This window comes from Rhamphochromis sp. 'chilingali' (genome assembly GCF_963969265.1).
Source record: "Rhamphochromis sp. 'chilingali' genome assembly, chromosome: 9".
In the NCBI taxonomy this organism is placed as follows: domain Eukaryota; kingdom Metazoa; phylum Chordata; class Actinopteri; order Cichliformes; family Cichlidae; genus Rhamphochromis; species Rhamphochromis sp. 'chilingali'.
The window spans coordinates 28,881,701-28,893,677 of record NC_137936.1 but is presented as its reverse complement, the minus strand read 5'-3'; the positions used below and the strand labels follow the sequence as shown (position 1 = coordinate 28,893,677).

At 50.3% G+C, this 11,977-nt stretch overlaps 1 protein-coding gene across 1 annotated transcript; it reads left to right on the top strand.

Moving 5' to 3' along the window:
• The first annotated feature begins 254 nt into the window (after positions 1–254).
• LOC308403060 (uncharacterized protein) lies at positions 255–1,852 on the top strand. The gene is made up of 2 exons (XM_080892301.1): positions 255–1,651; positions 1,831–1,852. Exons 1-2 carry the CDS (start codon positions 1,096–1,098, stop codon positions 1,836–1,838), a joined length of 564 nt encoding a protein of 187 aa, XP_080748427.1. The 5' UTR covers positions 255–1,095; the 3' UTR covers positions 1,839–1,852.
• The last annotated feature ends 10,125 nt before the right edge of the window (positions 1,853–11,977 follow it).

The following is an 11,977-nucleotide window of genomic DNA, read 5'->3' as shown; positions in this document are numbered from 1 at the left end:
TGGGTCCAGTTCAGAAGATGCCAGATCACTGACACCACACTGCGTGTGTAACTACAAGACATTCAAGAGATTCCTTAACCAGATAAACCCTGCAAAGGGAACCTGTTAAACTATCTCTACATTTTTTCCTGGGACTTCAGAGCAGGTTTGCATAAATGGGAGTTAAAAGTGATGGTTATCTATCATATACTGGGTCTTGGTATATATGGTCTTCTCATTAGTTTGTTACCTCTTGAAGTTCAGCATCTGGCTGCTGGGCTGGGATCAGCATTTACTCTATTTTATAGACTAGCTTAGTGGTAGCATGCTGTCTGGCTAGCTTAGCTTCTGCATGGACAACTTGCTTGGAAAGAGCTAAAGTTGTGTGTAATTTTCATCCAGCTGATGGACTGGTGAGCTTAATGCCAGTCTGCCTGCAATTTACAAGAAACACGCCTCCTCCTGAAGACCTGATGGGTCATTCTGCTTGATATCAAGGTCACATTTTTGTTTTCCATCCACCTTCTTCCTCTTATTTTTATCTCTGGTACACAAACCCAAACATTTGTGTATACTACACCTGTCATGACCCTGTGCCTTCTCGGCTGACTCTGTATGGCTACAAGTGTTTTTGTTGTGCTGCATCTCTCTCTCTCCCCTGCACTGCGCTCTACCGGGGCGGAGTCATGACGGCTCCAGCCCCTGGCTCGGACACCTGCAAGCAATCATATCACTCACTTCTTAAGGCGGCTGCTGAGAGTGCTTCCTCGCTGGATTATTGTGTAACACTCGTCAGTGTCATCACTTATCTGAGCCTTTTTCTGAGTTTCTGTCGTGCCACTACTTACCTGCCTTTCCTCTCTGTGCCAGGATTCTCGCCAGCCTGAGGACCGCCGTTGGTGAGCTAAAGCCGGAGTCCGAGCTACCTGAGCTTCAGTGGATTTTGTACATAGCCCTCTTCTTCCCGTGCCTGTGCTTCCCGGAGACCCTCTTCCTGTGCCCCCTCACCTGTATATATTCGCACCTGGTGTCTGTGTGTGTAAATAAAACGTGAACTTTAGTGACGGTCTGACTCCGAGTCCCTCCTGAGCCTGACAGAATAATCCAGCCCTCGCTATGGACTCAGCAGACCCAGCCGCAGCAGCGACAGCCCCCATGTCTCTGGAGGAGCTTCTGCACCGACACGAACAAATGCTAGTACGGCTCAGCGGAGACGTGGCGTCTCTAACTCAGGCCTTCGCCCAACGGATTCCACTGGCCGACGATCAGCCTCCTGCGGCTCCTCCCCAGGTAACACACGCTCCTGCCGTCACTGCAGCAGCCACAGCTACTCAGGCTGCTAGCGCGGTAGCTTCAGTAGCCTCCCCGGTTTCGCTGGATAAGCTTTTACCTTCACCTGAGGCTTTTTCTGGGGAGATGGGAAAATGTGCGGGATTTTTGTTGCAGTGTTCCATGCAGTTTCAATTACTGCCTCATGTTTTTGTTTCTGACGGGGTAAAGATCGCTTACGTCACCCAGCTCCTACGTGATCGAGCCCTGGCCTGGGCGCAGGCCCAGCTACAGGCTTGCCCCGGAATGTCTTATGATGACTTCCTGTCTCGCTTCAAGTCGGTGTTTGATAAAGGCTCTAGTACGGAGGCTGCTGGCTATCGTTTGATTAATCTGAAGCAAGGTAGGCGAAGCATGGCTGACTTTTCTGTCGATTTCTGGACTCTAGCTGCACAGACCAAATGGGGACCTGAGGCCCTGAAGACCACTCTGTTAAATAATATCCGCGAAGAGCTCAAGGATGAGATAATGATGCGGGAGCTTCCTGCTTCTCTAAATGCTTTGATGTCCCTGTGTATTCAGGTGGATGATCGCCTGCGGGCGCGCCAGAGCTCACAAAGACAGCAGTTTCGCGAGCCCCTGGCTTTTCGGGAGCCCCAACCCGACGCACGGGAGGCTAGAGCTTTTGGAACCGAGGAGGAGGTACCTATGCAGCTGGGACGTTCTCGACTCACCCCTGCGGAGCGACAACGCCGGTTTTCCGCGGGTGAGTGTTTGTATTGCGGTCGCAAGGGGCATTACATCTCTGCCTGCCCGGCGCTGGCAAAAGGAGGCGCCCGCCAGTAATTGAGAGGGTACTGGTGGGCGACCTGTCCAGCAACAAGCCTCTTCCCCGTCTCTTGCTGCCTGCTAAACTCACCCTCCGGTCGTTGTCCCATTCCCTCTCTGTGTTAATTGACTCTGGTGCAGAACAGAATTTCATTGATGCGTCGCTAGTCTCCAAGCTCAGCATTGGCACACGACCACTGCCTCATCCTCTCCGCGTGTCCGCCCTGTCTGGTCACCGGTTGCCTGACATAACGCACGTCACCCTACCTGTCACACTCACTCTCTCCGGTAACCACGTTGAGAACGTTTGTTTCTGTGTGTTTAAGGCTCCAGTAACCCCGCTTGTACTAGGTTATCCATGGCTTTCACAACACAACCCACACATCGACTGGAGGAAGGAGCAAGTTATGGGGTGGGGTGTGGGCTGCCACATGACCTGCCTTCGGGCCGCCACGCCATCTGCTCCCTCTCCCCCCCCCCGGGAAGCCTTCAAAGTCACCAGAGCTGTCTTCGGTTCCTTCCGTCTATCATGACCTTGCAGCAGTTTTTAGTAAGGATGAGGCGGGTTCGCTTCCACCACACCGGCCCTATGACTGTGCCATTGATCTTCTCCCTGGGGCGCCTCTCCCCTCTGGCCGCCTCTACAGCCTCACACAGCCCGAAAGGGAAACCATGGAGAGATACGTCAACGACTCTCTGGCTGCTGGGTTAATTCGCCCGTCATCCTCCCCCGTGGGGGCAGGTTTCTTCTTTGTTGCAAAGAAAGACAAGACGCTCCGGCCATGTATTGATTACCGCGGCCTCAACAAGATCACAGTAAAGAACAAGTACCCTCTTCCCCTCCTTAATTCTGCTTTCGAACTACTCCAGGGGGCCACGGTGTTCAGCAAACTGGACCTGCGAAACGCTTACCACCTGGTGAGGATCCGGGAGGGAGATGAGTGGAAGACCGCTTTCAACACTCATATCGGACACTATGAGTATCTCGTCATGCCCTTTGGCTTAACCAATGCGCCCGCGGTCTTCCAGGCCCTTGTTAACGATGTTCTGAGGGATTTTATTAATCGATGTGCTTTTGTGTACCTTGATGATATTCTCATTTTCTCTAAGTCCCAGGCGGAGCACGAGAGTCACGTGAGGCAGGTCCTGCAGCGCCTCCTGGAGAACCGGTTGTTCGTGAAAGCGGAGAAATGTGAATTTCACGTTGACACGGTGGCCTTCCTTGGCTATATCATCTCTCAGGGGGATCTCAAACCTGACCCCGAGAAGGTCCGGGCCGTGGTGGACTGGCCTCAACCGCCGAACCGCCAGCAACTCCGACGGTTCCTAGGATTCGCCAACTTCCACCGACGCTTCATAAAGGACTACAGTAAGATCGCCTCACCTCTCACTGCGCTTACCTCTCCCAAAGTTCCTTTTCAGTGGGACCTCTCTGCTCAGGAGGCCTTTTCCCTACTAAAGGAGAAGTTCACTACCGCCCCCATCCTCCGTCAGCCCAACCTCAGGCAACCGTTCGTGGTGGAGGTGGATGCTTCGGACTCTGGAGTGGGAGCAGTTCTGTCTCAACGATTTGAAGGTACGCTCCATCCCTGTGCATTCTTTTCTCGTCGTCTCTCACCCGCAGAACAGAACTACGGCATCGGTGATCGGGAGCTGCTAGCGGTCAAACTGGCCCTGGAGGAGTGGAGGCACTGGCTTGAGGGCGCGGAACACCCGTTCATCGTGTGGACCGACCATAAGAACCTTGAGTACATCCGGTCCGCCAAACGCCTAAATTCACGACAAGCCAGGTGGGCCCTCTTCTTCACAAGATTCAATTTCTCCATCACTTACAGACCAGGGTCGCGCAACGTGAAGCCCGATGCACTCTCCCGTCAGTTTTCCAGTACGGAAGGAGACTCCGATCCAGAACCGATTCTTCCAGCTACCTGTGTTATTGGAGCTGTCACATGGGAGATCGAAGCTCTCGTGCGCGAGGCCCAGGATACTGACCCCGACCTGGGGACGGGCCCCCCTGGTCGGTTGTTTGTCCCTGCTGCTGTCCGACCTCAGGTACTCCACTGGGGCCACACTGCCCGGTTCACCTGTCATCCAGGAGCCCGCCGCACCATCACCTTCCTCCAGCGGTTTTTCTGGTGGCCCACCTTGGACAAGGACGCCAGGGAGTACGTTATGGCGTGCGCCACGTGTGCCCGGAACAAACGTCCCAACCGACCACCCGCCGGGCTTCTTCAACCACTCCCCACGCCAGGACGGCCATGGTCTCACATAGCGCTGGACTTCGTTACGGGGCTCCCACCGTCATCCGGTAACACCACCATCCTCACTATTGTTGACCGTTTTTCTAAGTCAGCTCATTTCATCGCCCTCCCCAAGCTCCCTACAGCCCTGGAGACCGCCCAGCTGCTCACCACCCACGTCTTCCGGCTTCATGGCATTCCGATGAACATCGTTTCCGACCGGGGACCCCAATTTACCTCTCGGGTTTGGAAGGAGTTCTGCATGCAGATCGGCGCCGCGGTCAGTCTCTCTTCGGGCTTCCACCCTCAGAGCAATGGACAGGCCGAGCGTACCAACCAAGAGCTCGAAGCGGCACTCCGCTGTGTCGTCTCTCTCAACCAGGCCACTTGGAGCGAGCAGCTCCCCTGGATTGAGTACGCCCACAACTGCCTGACCTCTTAAGCCACTGGACTGTCGCCGTTCGAAGCCTCATTGGGCTACCAACCTCCCCTGTTCCCGGCCGTGGAGGGTGAGCATGCCGTCCCATCAGTACAACATCATTTCCGCAGGTGCCGCCGGGCCTGGCGGTCCACCCGAGCCGCTCTGCTGCGGACGGCGGAGCGCAATAAAGAGATCGCTGACCGCCACCGGATCCCTGCGCCTGCCTATACAGTTGGGCAACAGGTATGGCTCTCCTCACGCTTTGTTCCCCTTCGTGCAGAGTCGAAGAAACTTTCCCCGGCCTTCATCGGTCCGTTCGAGATTGAGGCCCTGGTCAATCCGGTATCCGTCCGTCTGAAGCTGCCTCGCAATATGCGTATCCATAATGTTTTCCATGTCTCCCAGGTCAAGCCCGTGCTCTCCAGCCCGTTGTGCCCTCCTTCCGGGCCCCCTCCGCCCGCCCGGCTCGTGGATGGGCAGGAAGTGTTTAACATCACCCGCGTTATGGACTCTCGGCGGCGGGGGCGGGGCGTCCAGTACCTGGTGGACTGGGAGGGCTACGGGCCAGAGGAACGTTCCTGGGTGCCCCGGTCGGCGGTTCTGGCTCCTGGTCTGCTCCGCGAGTTTCACCGGCGGCATCCGGGTAAGCCGGGTGGGTCGCCGAGGGGCTCCCGTTGAGGGGGGGGTACTGTCATGACCCTGTGCCTTCTCGGCTGACTCTGTATGGTGTGGAGCAGGGAAATTATTTTACTGCTATTGTTAAATAATTGTCATCATTACCATTGCATTAATAATATAATCTGGAGTTTATATTGCATTCAGGGGTTGAACAGTGTGTGTCTTTCAGAAAGGCTAAAAGTAACAGGACAGGAAACAGGCTTGGAGAGTTTTGCAGAAGTGGAAGTTATTTTGAGCAGCAGGCTAAGACGAGGCTTTAACAATGTAACAGATAGCTTTAAGAAGGCCTTAAGCAGTTATGACTATTTTATACACAATGCATATCTGTGCTTATTTGAGTTGATGTTCAGGTTCATTAATGGTCTTAAGCTTCATCTAGTGAGAGTGTCTAGATGATCCATGCTGAGGGAAAACTAGAACATAGAAGGAATTGCAGTACATGCTTACACAACAGTTCATTTTAATATCTTTTATATGTTCATATTCTTGTATTAAGCTTTTAGTAGGGGTTCTTGATTACAACATTTATTTAGTAGAAGACATACACATAGTCTCAGTGAGCCTCTGGTCTGGTGAAAGGTCAGAAGTGCAACAGGTGAATTGAGAAAGAGCATGTGAGGTCGTGACACACACACATGAGTTAAATTTATTTAGAGGAGAGATTAGTCATGTCTGGTTGTAACTGCAAAAGTGTCTCGGTAAAAGAGGAACCGTCCTTGGTGTCTCGGCAAGAAAGAGGAACAATTTACTTTAAGACAAGAACGGAAAGTACCAGCCATGAAAATAGAAGATGATCTTCTGGGTGAAAAGTCATTGTAGTGTTGATCTGATCTATGTATAAAATGTATCTGTGACGCATGAAGGGGCGTCAGTAAATCAAACCCTGATGCTATAAAATATCTGTTTATGCTTTGATTAAGTCGGAGATCACTTGCTGTCGGCGTACAGAGTGTTCTTCCCACACGTGTGTTCATTAAAATCATTGTTTGACCAAGACCTTCTGGACCATGGGTGGTTTGTACTCTCCTTCCTCAATTGTGAACCTCAACAATGGCTACAAGTGTTTTTGTTGTGCTGCATCTCTCTCTCTCCCCTGCACTGCGCTCTACCGGGGCGGAGTCATGACGGCTCCAGCCCCTGGCTCGAACACCTGCAAGCAATCATATCACTCACTTCTTAAGGCGGCTGCTGAGAGTGCTTCCTCGCTGGATTATTGTGTAACACTCGTCAGTGTCATCACTTATCTGAGCCTTTTTCTGAGTTTCTGTCGTGCCACTACTTACCTGCCTTTCCTCTCTGTGCCAGGATTCTCGCCAGCCTGAGGACCGCCGTTGGTGAGCTAAAGCCGGAGTCCGAGCTACCTGAGCTTCAGTGGATTTTGTACATAGCCCTCTTCTTCCCGTGCCTGTGTTTCCCGGAGACCCTCTTCCTGTGCCCCCTCACCTGTATATATTCGCACCTGGTGTCTGTGTGTGTAAATAAAACGTGAACTTTAGTGACGGTCTGACTCCGAGTCCCTCCTGAGCCTGACAACACCTATAGGTAGTGCTGTAAAAAGGCCACATTTTTGCAGTTTTCTTAAAGGTCATGGTTTGATAGTATATTAGTCATACGTAAAGCTTTGCAAACCCATGTTTTCATGCTGTTTATTGTCCCATAAGGGACCATGTCAGGAATATGCAAAAGAATCAGTAATGTTGGTGACTCATTATTGTCAGCTTAGCATCAGCTGCAGAGAACACAAAAAACATAAAAAGCAAAAGAGATTGTTAAATACAATTTTAAACCCTCCATTGCAGTCATTGTCTACGATAACTGATCTCAAACTGCTTTTACCCTTTTTAGTTGCTAGTTTGTGACGTCTGGTACTAAATAAACAGAAGTTCTGGTAAACTCATCAAATAGAATGAAAATTTGAGTTTGGGACAAAAGCATAAACACAGATTTGAGTTTTTCCCAATAACTCAACTGTTACAGCTCATCCACTCTGTTGGTGTAGTTTTTTAATCCTGTAGCTGGGGGAGTCACTGAGAGGAAACTACACCCTGGGTGATGGCGCAGTGTTTTTATTGTTGCACAGCTGCTATGAGATTCAGAGAGATTGCTGCTGACATCATCTATCTGCTGTAGTTGGAGCAGGTGGGGGGTGAGATACCAGAGCTAAAGATGGAAAACACACAGGGTGACATTTCAGAGGGCATTTCAAACACTTTGAGTACAACACAGTTATGTTCACTAATAAGGTAAATACTGATTGTCTCATGATTTCATGATCTTAATTTAGCACTGAATGGGGGGGGGGGGGCTACAGATGGAAAAGGTACCACTGATTTTCTGCACAAGAATGACCTTCCTTCAGAAATGGTCTTCCAAAACCCCATTTGGAGATTGCAAAACATATAAGCGAGTGTAGCTGAGCCTTGATGGCAGAGTGAAAATGTTGGGCTGACATTAGGATATATTTTTGCAAGTTTATCATTTAAATAGTGTAAAGGATGCAGTAATAATAAAGGATTGCATTTTTATAGCACTTTTCGAGACCCTCAAAGCACTTTACAATTCCACTATTCATTCACACACACTGGTGGAGACAAGCTACAGTTGTAGCCACAGCTGCCCTGGGGCAGACTGACAGAAGCGAGGCTGTCATATCGCACCATCGGCCCCTCTGGCTATCAACAGTAGATGAAGTGTCTTGCCCAAGGACACAACAACCGAGACTGTCCGAGCCAGGGCTTGAACCGGCAACCTTCCGATTACAAGATGAACTGCCAACTCTTGAGCCACGATCACCCTCATGCTACGTTAAATTGCATCAGGCACTGTTTGAAACAAAAGGAGGAAGAATGAGTACATTCTACTCAGTGTTGCCAAAACCCTGGGGGGGTTCAGTGTTTAGATACAAGAAGTATTTGTTTTACCCCTTGAGGGCAGATAATACTGAGTCTTAGTTTACAATCTAGATATATTGCCTTTTCTGTAGAGTATAAAGCAACTGTCGTGAGTTCTCAGAATCAGCTCCTTGAGCACAAGAAATGACAACATCACAGAACGCAAGTATGGCGAAGCTCGCGGCTCTGCAACGGGAGATTGAGAGACCAGAGTTGGACTGTAGAACTGCTTTGAAATTCATATGAGCTGTTCGCACTAAAGTAAAAACCACCATCACTTCATGCGGATACCCCTTTGGCGCCAGCTGCGGTCTCAAGGCTGGAGCTGAACAACAACACCCTGATAACGACTGTGTTTAGTCTGTTCCTTCCCATTCCATGCAAGGCCACCTGGGTTGGCTGGAAGACTGTTTACTTAGCCTAGCAGGGCATATACACTGATATGCACACACTCATCCCCCGTCCCTATTCCAAAAGCCTTCGATGCTTATTCCCTTCCGATGCTGACGGTGGATCAAGGAGACCAGCGCACGCAGGCCCGGATGTACTGTCTAATTCGGCTGTCTCTCACCCTTTACCCACCCCTGTTGCTTTTCATGTGTTTCTTTGGTGTATTAAGAGTTTTTTCATGTGCTATGTGCAGAGGTGTTTTTTTTCTGTTCTCAAACTGATCTCCCTGTTGGAGCTCAGTCTGGGGGGAGTTATTTTTTCCTCCTTATCTTTCCTCATGTGGTGCATTTTCCATTGTTATAGCTCTCTGACCTGTCTTCCCCATGTGATGTTTTGTGTAATGTATGTATGGTCGGAGGGTAAGATGGCGCCGCCATTGCGTGCAATAGGTCGGCAGCCTTATGAAATTTCCCCTTGTGGGACTAATAAAGGTATATCAATTCAATTCAAGAATATGGTCAATAGCATAATTGGCTGGCAGATATGGAAACCTGAAATGTTTAAAGAAAAGGGATTTTGGAATATTATGACTTTTCTCTACTGCCTCAAATGAATTGAGTGATCATTTTTGTGCCATTTTGAAAGACTATGTCTGTTTGGGATGGCTGAAAGAGGTTATTGTTTACCAGAGGAGAAAATTAGCACAATTGATTAATGTTGTTGGAATAAAGAAAATATTTTACTGCTACATATGGCTTTCATCATTATCATTGCATTAAAACGTTCATTAAAATCAGAATCAGAATCAGAATCAGAAAGGGTTTTATTGCCAAATGTTGAGCAGGTTTACAACATTAGGAAATTGCTGCGGTGCTTCAGTGCAAACATACTGTCATAAAAATATAAAAATAAGAATAAGAATTAAAAGTGCTAAGTGGATAGATATATACATGATATATACATGAGTGCAGGTGGTGATCAGTGCCAAACATGGAATGATGCAGTGAACACAGCGTAGGGTCATGTGTTAGTGGTGGGAACAGTCATATGGTTATTGTTCATGTGTCCGACAGCAGAGGGGAAGAAACTGTTCTTATGGCGAGAGGTTCTGGTGCGAATGGACCGGAGCCTCCTGCCTGAGGGGAGCAGGTCAAACAGACTGTGTCCAGGGTGAGAAGGGTCAGCTGAGATCCGAGCTGCACGCTGCAGTGTCCTGGAGGTGTACAGGTCCTGCAGAGATGGGAGTCTGCAGCCAATCACCTTCTCAGCAGAGCGCACAACACGCTGCAGTCTCTGTTTGTCCCTGATAGTGGCTCCAGCGTACCACACGGTGATGGAGGAGGTGAGGATGGACTCGATGATTGCAGTGTAGAATTGCATCATCGTCCGTGTTGGCAGGTTGAATTTCTTCAGCTGCCTCAGGAAGTACATCCTCTGCTGGGCTTTCTTAATGACGGAGGTGATGGTGGGCTCCCACTTCAGGTCCTGGGTGATGGTGGTACCCAGGAAGCGGAACGAGTCCACAGAGGTGATGGGGGTGTCAGTCAGGATGATGGGGGGGAGTGGAGCTGTGTGCTTCCTGAAGTCCACAATAATCTCCACTGTCTTCTGGGCATTCAGCACCAGGTTGTTGTGGCTGCACCAGGACACCAGACGTTCAACCTCCCTCCTGTAGGCAGACTCATCCCCGTCCGAGATGAGTCCGATAACGGTGGTGTCATCTGCAAACTTGATTAGCTTGACAGACTGGTGGGTGGAGGTGCAGCAGTTGGTGTACAGGGAGAAGAGCAGAGGAGAAAGAACACAGCCCTGAGGGGAGCCGGTGCTGATGGTCCGGGAGTCCGAGACATTCTTTCCCAGCCTCACATGCTGCTTCCTGTCCGTCAGGAAGTCAGTGATCCACCGGCAGATGGGATCAGGCACATTCATCTGGGAAAGCTTGCCTCGGAGATGGTCTGGAAGGATGGTGTTGAAGGCAGAGCTGAAGTCCACAAACAGGATCCTGGCGTAGGTTCCTGGGGAGTCCAGATGCTGCAGGATGAAGTGTAGGGCCATGTTGATGGCGTCGTCTACAGACCTGTTGGCTCTATATGCAAACTGCAGGGGGTCCAGGAGGGGGGCCGTGAGGGTCTTGAGATGGGAGAGAACTAGGCGCTCAAATGACTTCATGACCACAGATGTCAGAGCCACGGGTCTGTAGTCATTTAGTCCAGTGATCCTAGGTTTCTTGGGGACATGGATTATGGTAGAGGACTTGAAGCAGGCAGGCACATGACATGCCTGCAGTGAGGAGTTGAAAATGCCAGAAAACACTGGGGCCAGCTCGTTTGCACAGTGTCTGAGGGTGGCAGGAGACACACCGTCTGGGCCGGGAGCTTTTCGAGCATTCAGACTCTTAAACTGCTTCCTCACATCTGCTTCATGAATATGAAGAGTTGTGGTAGGAGGAGGTGGTGTGAAATCCTCTTTTGTGTGGGGTGAGGAGGGGGGTGTTGCAGGTGAAGTGATTGAAGGTGGTGATGGCTCTATGGAGGGGGGAGAGGTGGGGGAATGAGTGTCCAAAGTGTCTCTATTGTTGGGGCCATTGGAGGTGTGAAGGCTACTGGCGTTAGATTAAAATTTTTATTAAAGGTGCGGCTATAATCATTTTATACACACATTACAGATTGTGCTCATGAAGAGTTGATGCTCAGTCTATTTAAAGGTTGTAAGCTTCGTTTGGCTTTCCCCAGCCTCACATTTTGTTTGATGTCCATCAGGAAGTCAGTGATCCACTGACAGATGGAATCAGGCACATTCATCTGGGAAAGTTTGCCTTGGAGAAGGTCTGGAAAGATGGTGTTGAAGGCAGAGCTGAGGTCCACAAACAGGACCCTGGCGCAAGTTCCCGCAGAGTCCAGATGCTGAAGTGTAGTGAAGTGTAGGGCCACATTGATAGCATCGTCTACAGACTTTTTGGCTCTGTATGCAAACTGCAGGGGGTCCAGGAGGGGGGCCATGAGGGTCTTGAGATGGGAGAGAACTAGGCGCTCAAATGACTTCATGACCACAGATGTCAGAGCCACGGGTCTGTAGTCATTTAGTCCAGTGATCCTAGGTTTCTTGGGGACATGGATTATGGTAGAGGACTTGAAGCAGGCAGGCACATGACATGCCTGCAGTGAGGAGTTGAAAATGCCAGAAAACACTGGGGCCAGCTCGTTTGCACAGTGTCTGAGGGTGGCAGGAGACACGCCGTCTGGGCCGGGAGCTTTTCGAGCATTCAGACTCTTAAACTGCTT